The sequence below is a fragment of the Miniopterus schreibersii genome (genome assembly GCF_964146895.1).
Source record: "Miniopterus schreibersii genome assembly, chromosome: 11".
Taxonomy (NCBI): Eukaryota; Metazoa; Chordata; class Mammalia; order Chiroptera; family Miniopteridae; genus Miniopterus; species Miniopterus schreibersii.
Window position 1 is genome coordinate 9,170,394 of NC_138111.1, and position 14,371 is coordinate 9,184,764.

Sequence of the window (14,371 nt, forward strand, 5' to 3'; positions counted from 1 at the left end):
AATCTGCATCGTGTCACTACAGCATGACACAGAAATGCGCAGGTTTGGAAAGAAAGCCAACCGCATGTGAAACAGAAAGGAATTACATAAACACAGAGAGGATTAGCTCAGCATTTTGAAGCTATGAACCTGGGTACTCTATGGCCAGCTTCTAAAGTGGAGGAAGGAAATGTTTAGTTAAGACTATTTGTTTAATATATACACCAGATGAGATAAAGGAATTCAAAAGACAATGTAACTCACACTTCCTCATTCTGTCCTTGTAAAGAGCCGCTCTACTGAGATGCTTGTAAAGGCTTTTTTCCCCTTTAAAACCCGCAGAATTTCAACTTGGAGAAATGGTAAAGATGCTTTGGTTGAAAAATGAAGATATTACTCCAACTTCCTAAGAAAAAATTAAGCTGTTAATACCTCCTCCTGCCTCATAAGATGCGCTGGTGGCCAATCAGGCGCTGCTTCTGTGAATGCCATTTGCCATTTAGTAACAGAAGTGGCTGGCTCTGAAAAGCAATCTGCCTGATGAGGTCTTCAAGCTGTGTAATTAGGAGGCTATTCCCTAAATTGGCCTGCAGTGCCTGTGGGATTAGATGAACCAGGCGGAGAGGCCTCAGCAGTTCAGTGGGGGCCAGAAAGGGAAAGAGGTGACAGTTCCCTTTTCGTCCATTTCTCAGCTCCTCAGTAACACTAGGAATGAGAGCCTCCCTTCCATCAACTTAATAACAAGCATTCATCCAGTTGAGGAAAACTGACTGAGTGCTTCCATGTGCCAGGCACTGTTTTAGGTGCTCAACACAGTGAAGAGTTAGATATGATTCCTGCATTACAAGCTTACAATCTAGTGAAAGTGAGATGGAAAATAAAGATGTAAATAAATATATAACTATTCATAATGATAAGTGCAGTGAAGAAAAAGAATTGTGCTCTATAAAAGAAGTTAATGTGGAGGAATGATTTAGATTGATTAGGGAAGGTTTCCCTGAGAAAGTGACATTTAAGCTGTGATCCAACCAATGTCACCCAATAAATTCAATAAAAAATAAATGGAAGAGTGTGTGTGTGTGTATACATATTGCAATTAGCCTGGCAAGAATGTTCCCAACAAAGGGCAGAGCACATGCAAAGACCTGAGGATGCAAAGGGTGTGGTGTGTTTGAGGAACTGAAAAATCAGTGTGGCTAGAGCTGTATGTAAGGGTGACAATGGCACAAGGCTGGGGACGTTGGGAGATATAGGCAGGAGCACACCATACAAAGCCTTTTAAGCCACATAATCTTTTTCTTAAAGATTACTTGAAGCCACTGATAAATGTGAAGCATGGGAATGACATGATCCAATGTATATTTTTAAAAGTTCACTCCAGCTGCAGTATGGAGAAGGGAACGGGGGAGTAAGCCTGGCACATTAGCTGCAAGAGCCCTCTGACCTGACAGTGCTCACAGCAAGGGCTTTTCCTTACTCATAGCTCTAATCCAGTCTGTTGAATCCCGCAGCTTCACTGAAACAGACCATCGGAACAGGAAGGGGCTTCAGATTCCTTCATCCCATATTAACAAGTGAGGAAATGGAGGCCCAGAGAGTGAAGCGAGGTCACACAGCCAGCTAGCAGTAGAGATGGGACCGGGTCCCAGATCCTCCAGGACTCCCAATCCAGGTCCATTCCCACTGAACCATAAGGAAAAGCCCATTACCTTCCTCACCTAGACTTAAAATCACAGCCCGAGGTTGCAATAGTAATGAGGCCCACCTTCCAGCCTTGGAAGCAGTGCCCTGGGCAATATTCTGCAATGTGACCTCCTGGAGGCTCTGCTCCAAGGACTAATGCAGAGCTCACAAACTGGTCGCTCATTAATGTGGTTTCTTTCTCACAATCTTAAAAAACAAGTGAATTAGTTATCAATATTTAACAAGGATCTTGCATAAAAATTTGGATTACTGGCTTCTTCTGGAAATAAAAGTCTTAGTATCTGGTAATGCTAATTACCAGGCCCTACTTTTCTGCCTGGCAATGATCAGCAGGAGCTGGGCAGAGGCTGCTCCCTTCAGCAGGGCACAGGCTCTCCAGTTTATCACAGTCCCCTCCACGTTGGCCAAGCGCCCATCGCTGCATTGCCACTATTGTTCTTAGATGGGGCCTGTTGCAGTATTCAGATTACCTGCCTGGCTCCTATAGTGTTCGAGTCTAACAGAAAAGGACTTCAGAAACAGGAAAGAGCTCTCCCTTATCCCTGAGTGCCCTTTGTTATGCCTTCTCTCTTGTTTCATCCCAAGCTGGAGGGAATGTTTCCTCCTGACTTGACCCAGCTTCCTCCATTCCAAGGGACCTTACCTCTGGGAAGCTGGCCATATTCACCAGAATCAGCTGTGGCGACTTCATGGAGATCTGGCCAATCTGGTTTAAAGCAAGCTTCCCATCCTCAGTGACCACAGGAATGTGATCAAGGGATCCTAAAAATAAATGATAGGGTCTTAGAGCTCAGAAGGACCTTAGTAGCTGTACACCAAGTCCCTATCTAACTGAGATTCAACTAATATTTAGGGTCCCTTATCCATGTGGCAAGACCATTCCAGGGGCTTTCACAGAAACAGCAGTGTCACATGATAGAAAGAGCTTCGACATGCTGACAGAACTAGGCTGGAATTCCTATCAGCAACCTGGGTGGCCAGGTGTCCTGGTGTGCCTGGGCCTAAGGGGTTGCCTGTGACACAGGACTTTAGAGCTAAGACTAAAAGAGTTGGTCACCCCTCCAGCAACTTTGCCATTTACTAACCATGAAACCTCGGGCAAGTTACTTATCCTCTCTATAGCTGGTTTCCAACTCAGTCAAAAAATAACTACCTTACAGGATTAAAGTGAGGATTATAGCTAAATATAAACAACCAAGTGTGTAAGCACCAAAAAAACAAGCACATAAAAAGATATCTCTTAACCCTTTTAGTTCTTATAACTACTCCACAGCATTGTATTATCATCTCCATTTTACACAAGAGAAAAAGGAGACTTGGGAGTTTAGATGGGCCAAGATCACCCAAGCTAACAAAAAACACCCAGGAGCCAAGCCTCAAACTCAGGTATGCTTAGTTCCGATTCCAGTCAAGGTTCTTTCCCTTATACCAATGGAACTCAAATCTGGCTGTGCAACAGAATCACCAGGGAGCTTTTAAATTTAGATTCCTGGGCCCCACCCCAGAGATCCCAGTTCGACAGGGGCTTAGGAACCTGTGATTTAGGGGAGCCTGTAATTTATTAAAGATCACCGCATGATTCTGACATGCAGCCACGTTTGAAACCATTTCCTTATACCACCCACCTTGATTTTGGTACTTAGATCCCCTTTAGAAACAAGCAAACAAACACCAACTATTAACACTTAACTGTTACCCTTGATCTGATCTTCATCCACATCTGAATTCTAGAAAACCCTGGGCAAAATTTTCAGGAACCCAGTAACACACGGAAATAAAGCCACAGTTACAGATAGAAAAGGGGCATTATTTAAAATTCCTAATTTCCCATTCAAATGAGAACTAGAGGGAAAAAACCTTACTATTCACAGTAAGAACCACTCATGGGTGCCTCAGTCTGAGACACAAAGAGAAAGGAGTTGTGGGGGGAAAGGGGTCTTTTAAACAAACGGGGAGCTGTCCCAGCAAACCGCTGTCAGGATAATTCAGTGCCACAATATGGCCCAAGATCTGATTAGGGATACTCAACCAGACTCATGTCATCACAAAGAGAGGATGGCTGATACCACTGGCATCAGCCCAGAAAAGTCCAGGAGGTATAACAGTAAGTTTCCTTGATTCTGAAGACAAATGTCCTAGGTTCAAATAGCAACTCTGCTACCTCTTGATTGTGTGACCCTGGGAAGATCTCTTCAACTTTTTCAATGTCTGTTTCCTGATCTCTAAATGGGGCATAAAAATTGTACTTATAGGGTTGTTATGAGGATTAAATAAAAGAGTTTACGGAAAGCACTTACAGCCATGTCCTGGCATATATAAGTGCGCAATGAGTGATACTCTTGCTTCTTGACTTTCTCCTATGTTTTAACCAAACTATCCTATTTACCGTTTCTCTAATACAGCCTGAAGTCCTTTAGCACATTTTTTCCTCCTGCTGAGAATGCGCTTGTCGCTCAGAGAACTCCCATTTGTTCTTTAACCCTCAGTTATAATAGCTCCTAGCCTCAGAAGTCCTATCTGAGCACCTAGGCTGGATTCCAAGCCCCCTCATGAGCTCCCAAGCATCCTATGCAAACTTCTATAGCAATGATAACCAGTATTTGCTGAATACTTCCTATGAGCAAGAAATTGTGCTAACTGCTTCTATAATTTATTTGCTTTCATTATCACAATAACCCTGAGACAGTTCCACCATTTTACAGATGAGGAAACAGAGGCACAGAGAGTAACTTGCTCAAGGGCACTAGAGCTCTTAATAATGGAGCTTGAATTCAAACGCAGATCTGACCAACTCCAAAGCTACGGTCTTCACCAGTCTGCTTTACTATGATTTTACACATTTTGGTTTACGTCTGTCCCTTCGCATTAGAGCTCTGGGAAGGTGGGGAGAGTGTCTTTTCTCTGTCTATGGTACCAATTAATCAACACAAAATAAGTGTTCAGTAATGCTGTGATGAGTAAGTGAATATCTGTATGGATGGATGACTGAGAGAGGGCAAGAATGGACAAATAGACCTGTATCTTAGACAACTATTAAAAACAACCAACTACCTTGAAGATAGAAACTGTTAGTAGCCAGATCGGGGTGTAAGAAGAAAAGTGCCTGCTGGTTCAGACAGTAATGAAAGATAATATGGAAGAATCTAGTCAAAAAAAGACTGGTTACGTTCAGCCTGTTTCACCCGGTCTCTTCATGGCCCCAAGTTCTACATAGAACGTTACACAAACATAATCCTAAAGGGAAAGAAGCAAAGAGGAAATACCAACGGGAGGCCTTTTGAAAGTGGATCTTAATTCAGCCTTCCCGGTTCGCCTAAGACCCTCTGCCACAGACGTCCCTACGTGGGCTTAGCAGGACGCAGCGTGGTGTTCCCATTCCCTAAATCCAGAGCCACTTAACACTCCAAATCCTTTCCCCTCAATCTGTCCCCAGCGAGAGCCTCCCTCAGCCTCACTCCTGCCCCGTATTTTCTCAGAGGTTAACTTTTAACAAATTACACTCCCAACCTCTTTCCAGGCCCATCATCTTTTTAAGTTCAACAAGAGTGGGGCTTGCTGGCTAATTTTAAGTATCACATTTCTCCCTGAGCTCCTCTCAAACTACTCTCTGGTTTCGGCTGCAGAATGTTAACAGGCCAGAAAGCACAGGGGAGACAAAGCACTTTATCAGTTTCATACCTAAAATAATAAGCAAGTTTAAAATAAACAGTTGGGAGAGATTGAATGGCACGCTCTACTGTCAGCAAAAGCAGAAATGCCCTAGTCTAAAGGCTGACAAATGACGGAATGGCCTTCTGGTTTCATACTGGATCTTGTCGCTGAACTCGGTATTACTGTTTCTGCTGGTGTTTATAAGCGGAGCTGTATCTTTTTCCCTTGGTTTTATTATGAACAAGTTCATGAAATATTTTCTAGTTTCCTTATGAACTATCCAAACCAAGATATGAGTGGGAACCGCCCAGGCTCCCACAGATACCTTCAGAGGGGGTCCCAGGCTTGACTCTAGGATGACAATTTCCAAAACGCCAATTTAACAGCAATTGGATTTTTCCTGCCTGCCTGTACCATTAGCTGACAACTCACTTCTTCCATCACATCTGCAAACAGTTCTTCTAGACAGTTCTGACATTTCCCACTTAGAAAAGCCACTTTCAGGAAGTTATTAACCCGAACGTAATCTTCCTGGTCAAGCTCAGGGGTACAGCAGTGCCTCAGGTGGGCAGGTTTGCAGCCAGTTGCTTCCCAGCAAGGAAACAAATTGGAAAAAATCAGACCAAAGATGTCAGTTGCTACGAGACTAAATACCTAGAAGCATATATAGCATTTGTTATAATCATCATAATAATAAAACTCCCCATTTTTGATAGTATAATTCCACGAGAGCAAAGCACATGCCTGTTTTATTCACTGCTGTGCACCGGCGGAATGCCCAGTTCATAGTAGACACACATTTGCTGAAGGGATAACTAAAGGTCAACTCTGTGCCAGTCACTGTGCCAGAACCATTACATATGCTACCTCACTTATTTTAATACCCACCGGAAGCCATAAGGTAGGAATTAGACAAGGACACTGAGGACCAGGAAAGTGTAGTAACTGCCCACGGTCTCCAGGTAGCAAGTGTCAAAGCTGGAACCGAAACGCAGCTCTGCCAAAGCCATGATCTTTCCCCTACGCCCTTCTCCAAAATATTGGTTCAGTCACTAACCTGGTGAGGTCCTTATATTGACAGTCTTATTGAAGTTGTCCTTGAGCGCTTCCATCACTGACTTCATTTCTTCTTCCACCTCCTCCAAGCTGATTATACCCTCCACCAAGGCCGCGTTAAGATTCACTCTGGTTTGGGGCTGTCCTTTCCCTTTGGCTGGAAAGTCAGCATTCAGTGAATAAAAGATCAGCAGACAATAAACAGAGACAATGAACAATCAGTGAAGGAGGGCCTACTATGTGCAGGACAAAATTCCAAATGCTGGATAATCAGAGAACATTATCACTGCCCTCTAAAAAGCCTCCATTTATTGAGCATCTGCTAAAGACCCAGCATGGTGTCTAAAAACACTTTCTCAGATCCTGGAGAAGGCACAGACTTTACACAGAGCTACCCCAGGAAAAATCCTGGCTATGATGCAGACTAACCTTATCACCTCAGGCACATTACTGTATTTCTCTGAGTGTCACATTCCTTACCTGTAAAATAGGGATTATATCTATATTGCTAGGTTGCTTCATGGATATAAATGAAGTAATACGGTTACCTAAAAGAGCACTATCCACATGGTAGGCACTCCATAAGTGAATGCCTTATTTTTCAGAAAAATAAACAGAAGATGAAAAAGGTAAAATAACTTGCCTAATGTCACAAGGTCATGAAAGAGTAAAACCAAGATTTGGTCCCAGATCTTCCTAATTTTAAAGGTCATGACTTTTCACTAGGCTGCCTCTGTAAAGTCTAATTGGAGATACGGGAAATATGTTAATTAATTTAAAAGGAACACTAAGACAAGGACATGCAAAGTATCTGACGGCTGGCACAGACAAAGAGAGCAACAGTACTTCAGAAACATTAACCACCCCAATGGTAGTGACAATGGCTTATATTTTAAAAATCAACAGCATTGGGACCTAAATAAAGTTCTGTTTTATGTCTAAACCATCATGGCAATTTTTCAGATACATTCTCTAATGTGTATATACATAGATCGCTTCAGTGAGTAATACAAATATTCTCGCATTTCTTTATGGAAGGTGAGGGAAGAAGAGAAAATAAAATATTTAAATAATATTATCCTACAGTTGTTTATTTATTAAATATTCAACAAACATTTATTGAAATTCGTTCACAATAAAGATTACTGAACATCGACAGTGAGCTAAATCCTGTGCTATTTGTATAGCACATTATAATTTGCAATGCAAGTTCAAACACATTCTTCTATTAGATATTCAAAGCAGCTTTGAAGTAGGATGAAAAGAGATTATTACCGTCCCCACTGTACAGATGAGAAATCTAAGGCACGAGCCACTTAAATGTTTTGCCCAAAGTAACCAACCAGTAAGCAGCAAGCAATTTTTTTCAAACATTTATTCACCATCATGCTTAAAACCGCATTGCTCTTAACAGGCTGACTTAGAATTTTCACAACCAATGAAAGATGTAAATCTTCAGATTCAGAAACACAAATTCCAAACAGAAGAGTAAAAGTAAATTCACACTCAGACTCTTGTGAATGCAGAAAACCAAGGATAAAGCGACCTTACAAACAACCAACAAGAAAAGACAGATTATCCAAAAGGATCAAAGTTTAGAACAATAGTATACTTTCCAAGAGCAGCAATAGAAGCTAGAAACAATGGAAATAATTTTTTCAATTTTAGATTTTTTAAAAACAAGTATTCATGTTAAAATTTACAGATAAGGAGCCTGATACAAAAGACACCATAAAGTAAAAAGTTAAGGAAATACTTGGGACACAATCAACAAAGGATTAGCATTCCTAATATAAAAAGAAACCAATAAAACTAAAAGAAAACGTCAAACCAACTTTTTAGAGAGGCAATCGAAGAAGACAGAAACTAAATAGCCAATTAAATATGAAAAATGCTGCTCACATGCTGTAGCTGATGTGTAGCTACTGAAAGACTACAATGAAGTAGGCATCAGGAGCCCCGAGTCGTCAGTCCTGCCACTGACTCAGTGTGGCCATGGGCAAACGTCTCACACATGTACCTCACATTTCCTCATTTGCAAAGTGGTGAGATCTGTGCTTCACTAAATAATTATAAGCATGTCTTCACTGGGTAATTATAATTCCTTCAATGGATAATTATAAGGATTAAGTTATTAAATGTAGTTGAATTTTTACAAATTTTAATACAACATACAAATCAAAAGTTATTACTGTTGTCACTATTAACAAGACAGAAGTCTTCTATGCATTAATAATCTTTCAGTGACTTGTTAATTTTCCTATGAACTGAAAAGGGAACGTCTGCATGAAACCGTAAAAGGAAAGTCAATGGAAAAAATACTCAGCAGCATATTTCTAGCACCATCCTTGGGAGTGCACTCCCTGACCCACCACTGCAAAGAGCAGGTCTGCTTGACAATTTTCTGTCACTCGCTCATTCAGCAAAAGTTTTTGATACATACTGTCCGGCCCTGTTAGATGCTAACCAAGAAAAACATAGGCCCTACCCTCATTGGGTCCAGCATGGAAGACATATAGCAAACAATCATCAAACCTTCAGTGAATTAACTAATTAATGAGTGCTGGGCTAAGTACATCAAAGGTAAAATAACAGTGTGCACGAGTGCATGCAACAGGGGACCTGACCCAGCCTAAGAGGTCAGGGAAGGCTTCCCTGAGGAAGCGACATTTAAGCTGAGATCTGGGGTATATCAAAGTCTCATTCTTGGATGACACAAACCATTAAGATCATCCATCTAAAACCATAGCTCTAATACCCCTTACCCAACAACCTTCTGGTTTTAATTTTACTTCCAACACAGATCTTACTATAAGGAAAAATAGGTAGATCCCTGCCTCAAGCATTCTGGTGTGCTTGGCACTTATACCTCTAATTCTAAATTTAAAGAAAGAAATTAGGCATTTCTGAGCCATGGTAACATATGAGGCAACATGGTAATGAGAAAACAGACCTTAGGTTCTCTACCGCTATAGCCTTTTAAGCTAATCAATTGTACTATCTGGGAAACCGTTTCCTCATGTGGCGAGGGGAGGAATTCAATACATCTCTGATAGCCTTCCAGCTATGATAATTCAAGGGCTAAATACAAGAAAGGGGTGAGGAGGTCACGCGTCTCTACCTTTGGCTTTCTTGGTAGCAAAATGCCGGGTCGGTACAGCTGGATAGGCCACGCATTGCCTGTGGTCATCTTGTCTTCCACTCGCTGTCCTCAGCGTAACTTCTGAAACAGGCCTGGTCAAGCCTGCAAGGGAACTGCAAACGGCAGGGTGGACCAAGCGGAAGCACCTTAAACCCAAGGCCATGGCAGAAGACAGACCGTGTGAACATCTGCGGAAATGAGTGAGAAAAAAGGGAAATCTCAATAAAACAGACTCTCTTACTTCAGAAAATAATCTGTACCAATTATCAAACAACTCCTATAAACGGAGCTGTGTGCCGGGCAATTTGAATACATTATCTCTAACCCTCCTCCCAACAGCCTCCAAGGAAATATGTTTAGTCCCATTTTACAGGACAAAGAAACTGAGGGTGACAGGAACTGAAGTAACTGGCCCGTCTGTTGCACTCCAAGTCACCATGCTCACTGCACGGCACCAAATGCTTCTTAGCACACAGGGAGCACGGAGCTAAGCAAGCAATGCTAATTAAATCCTTATAGGAGAAAAGGCACGAAATCTTGATAAAGTTACACTATAAAAAGGGAGGGCAGAGCACTGGACAAGGACTTTAAATAAGAAAACCATTTCAACAGGCATGAAATGACTGGAAAATTCACACGACAGCATTTAATTAAGATTTTCTTTGGTTCCTCATGCACTGATTACCGATTAGAATGCACTTTACTTTAATGTGAGTCTGAAGCATGGCTGAGGTTTGAGGTCTTCCATGTTACAGAACTAAAGCTCTGGAAAATGCCGCCCTTCTCTGTGTGTAACACAAGTTGCACATTATACTTCTGAGGTCTACGACTACGGAAAGATGCTGGAGCCTACAGCTACCTCCGAGAGAAAGCACAGCCCTAGTGAACTGACAAATGTGTGTCCGTCAAGCACCTGCCTATTACTCAGCTAAAAATTAAGAACAATTAGCCTCAAATACCTGGAAGCTACAATCTTTGGAAATCAGTCTCAGACTTCATTAAAACAACAGCAAAGAAATCCCATCCTAACATTCTGATGCAGCACAACAGACTGAGAACGTGGGATTTGCAACCAGGAAAACTCAGAATCCAGTGCCAGCTCCATCCTAACTAAATGTCCCTGAACATCCCTGCACCTCGATTTCCCCAGCTGGCACATGGGGATAATCATAGTTATTTCTTAGGGTTGGGAAGAATAAATGAGTTTATGCAGATAAAAGACTTGCCCTGTGGCTAGCAGGGAGCCCGAGTCCCCAGCAGGGATATCTATGCATAGCTTTGACACTGGTTCCTTTCAATGACTTCCAAGGCGGGCTCCGCCACAGGAAAGAAATCTTGCATGTTACTACTATGTTCAGGTAGCCCCAGTCAGTCAGATCTGAATGTAAATGTCAACTTTGGGCAATTCACTCCATTTTTCTGGGTATTACTTTCCTCATCTGCAAAACGAGAAAAATATCCTGATCTTAAAATGAGATGCCGAATACACGTAAAACACCTAGGACAGTGCCAGGAACATGGCGCCTACTCAATGAAAGCCGTCACTACCATTATTTTAAAAAAGAAAAAATAGTAGCACAAAGGCAAATAATTTCTCCCAATGGAGTTTTTAATAGCAAGAGATGCTAGATGTCAGTGATCAGTGTATGAAGTCAGTAAAAACAGATCTGGATTTAAAAAATAAAGGAGTATTTTTTCCTCTCCCTCTTTAATTATTACCAATAGCTACTATTAATTGAAGTCGGGTCTGGGCTGCTTGCTTTATCCATAGTATGTGCATTTCACTTAATGCTTTTAATAATGCCACAAAGAAATAATAATCTCCACTTTACAGATGTAGAAACTGAGGCTCAAAGAGACTGTGGCTGTCCAAGGGCATGGAGCTAATAGCTTTGCCCTATTTCAGCAAAACTGTTCACAAAAGATTGGCTCTAAGTAGGTTTCTATATCTAGGTTTTTGCCTAATATAGCCAATGCTTAACCCACACGTCTATCCAAATATGGCTGTATAATAATGTGTGCTTTTTGTTTTTTTAACCTACAGGGTCTCAATCTGGCTACTCCATTTAAGACAGGTTTCCTGGTGTTCCTGTTGCAGGTCATATAATACCAATCCAGAAAGCAACAGGATATCAAAAATGGGTTAGAAATAAACAACCTTTGCCAGAAAACGCAGCACCCAAAAGCAGACCCAGTACACGTGAACCGGAAGCCAACTCTATAAATAAACTACATAGCTGAAATGCTTAAGGCGTAGATTTTAATTGCACAGAAGTCAGGAAATTTCAAAGTAGAAGTTCAATAAAGGCAGCCCCTTGGACCTGCTACTTTAAGGACATGCATATTAACACTCAGTTCAGCACAGATGAAGTCAAGGAAAGGACCTGCTACAGGAGCCCAAGTATTATCCAACAAAATTAACCTATACTCAGAAAAAACGTGGCAGGAAGCATCTGGCTTTGGATGCAGTCTTGAACTAGAATCTCAGTCCCCCCACTTACTAGCTATGTGACCTTGAATAGATCATTTAACCTTTTTGAGCAACAGTTTCCACTGCATCTTTATCGTGGTGATATTAATGTGCCTTTAAAAAGATAATTGTAACAATAATAATGAAACCATAGCTAATACTTATATAGTGAGAACCATGTGCCAGAAACCATTCTAATTGCTGTACTGCATACATTAACTTATTTGAGCCTTATGATAACCTTCTGCGGGGAGTACTATTATTATATCCATTTTATGGATAAAGAAACAGAGGTACAGATAACTTGCCCACAAATTTATTCCAGGCTGTCTAGCTCCTGAGTCTGTGCTCTTATCTACTACACTATACTGTGTACATAAAACACTGAGTATGATTACTGGCATTATTATTCAAACTGTTATTTTTTAAAAAACTACTTGAAGCACATATTTTTCTTCCAAAGTTGAGGTTCTCAAACCTTGAATTTTCTATTATTTTTCAAAGAAGGTGCATATGAATTTTGGAAAGAACTAGATGAGGAACACTAAGTCTTGGCTTATCCATTGTCTCAGCAACCCCTCCCAATCCAGCTGTGTATTAGCTTATAATGTGTACCTTTTTATAAATGTGGGTGTACACTCACAGGCCCTTGATGTATATAAAATACTTTCACATTATGGACAGAAAAAGGGTTCTACAGAAAATAACCTCACATGGTGATCTAATCATAAATTCCTAACTGGGCAGGCCATGGTGTGTAGTCAGAAATATACCTTCTTTAGTAAAAAGTTTGTCTTTGCCTTAACAAACCCTGTCCATTGCTTCTGTGCATCTAGGTTAACACCCCTTTGAAAAGCCTCTTTTTCAAAGTAACTGCTCTCAAGACAGCATAATCTTTTAAATATATATAACTGTAATCCAACCCCTGCCTTGCTTTCTCCCACCCTAATGTTATCTTATGTCCCCTCCTTAATTCCAAATGCATAGAGAAGCTGCAAACTGTCACTCTCTGGAGCTTTTGAGATCTTGCTTCCCAGAAATTGTCAGTTTGGGCTCAAATAGACTCATAAAAATTCTCTACAGGTTTGGACATTTCTTATGTTGACAACATGGATTATCTGATTCCTATGATAACCAGAGCCGTGATTATTATTGACATTTTACAAATAAGCAAACTGATTTTTCATTTCCTTGAATACTCCTGTTCCAGGGTCTTCAGACATATTGTTGGATCTACTTGGAACATTCTTCACCCACCTTTGTAACGAACTACCTCCCATTTTTCTTTCAGATCTCAGCTTAAGCATCACTTCCTCAGAGGACTGCCTTCCTTGGCCATCTCCACCAGCCCAACTAGGTCAAATGTCTTGCGGTCCACTTTCATAGCACCCTAATCTTTTTTATAGCACTTACTTTAACAATACCAGTTAACGTTGTGTAGCTGTTTGACCAGTCTAATTCCCTCCATGAGACCATAAGCACTACCAGGACTGGCATATACTTGTCTTGTTCACTGCTGTATCCCCAGTGCCTGGCACAGTCCCTGAACACAGAAGACACTGAATAAATGAAATGGATACATGAATGAAAGTCTAGAATAACTAAGCCTTTGACCAAGGTAACAATGCTGGCACCAGAATTGGAATGTAAGCCGCAGACAGTAGCTCCTTGAGCTCCACTTCCCAACACTGCTTCATTTGCCAAATTCTCACTTAGAGATAGTAAGCCGTGTTTTTCTCTAAATTCAGGGCCATGTAAAGTTATTTATAGTATCTGACTATATATAGAATCAAGTCCCTGGCACAGCCAAAAGAGGGATGAGACACTTTAACAGACGGAGAAGGAGCTTTTGCCTAAGGGGTAGGAAGTCTGCATTCCAGTATTCCTACCTCATCACTCCCTGCCAACCATCCCTTTTAGATTCATAAGCTCCTTGCATCCAAAAAGCATCTGTGGCCAGCTCTCCTACTGACTTGTGGCTGGTACCAAGTCATTTCTCCCACCTAGGTCTTGTCTCCTCAACTGTAAAATAAGGAGTCAGGCCAGGTTTTCATTCTTTCCAATTATTAAACTCTCCAAGATTCTTAGAAATGCAACAGAATGTGGTGAAAGGAAAAAGGCACCAAACTGGAAAGAAGACCTGGAAGCGAGCCTTGGTTCCAGCACTTACTGCATATGTGACCTTAGATGGGTCACACTCTCTGGACCGCAACCTCATCTGTAGAATGCAGATGCCAATACCATTTGCCCCGGATACCGGGTCGATCGCATGAAATAAGGGCTGCAGATGCACTCTGCAAACACAGAAGGGCTGCTGAGATGACAGCTGTTCTCCCCCGGACGGCACAGAGTAATGGCTGAAAGTTGAG

The 14,371-nt window shown here is 41.4% G+C and overlaps 1 protein-coding gene across 2 annotated transcripts in view; it reads right to left on the minus strand.

The window, feature by feature from the left end:
* Positions 1-14,371, minus strand: part of MRRF (mitochondrial ribosome recycling factor) — a 46,086-nt gene that overhangs the window by 30,987 nt on the left and 728 nt on the right. Inside the window, exons 1-4 of one of the 2 annotated variants that reach the window (XM_081151305.1) lie at positions 14,173-14,250; positions 9,512-9,720; positions 6,392-6,547; positions 2,327-2,445 (exon numbers count right to left, since the gene is read on the minus strand). In XM_081151305.1, coding sequence (XP_081007431.1) covers positions 2,327-2,445; positions 6,392-6,547; positions 9,512-9,720; positions 14,173-14,177 — 489 coding nt within the window. In that variant the 5' untranslated portion in view covers positions 14,178-14,250. Of the gene's footprint in view, positions 1-2,326; positions 2,446-6,391; positions 6,548-9,511; positions 9,721-14,172; positions 14,251-14,371 lie in introns of those variants that run through there. The other variant, XM_081151306.1, reaches the window with a different exon arrangement.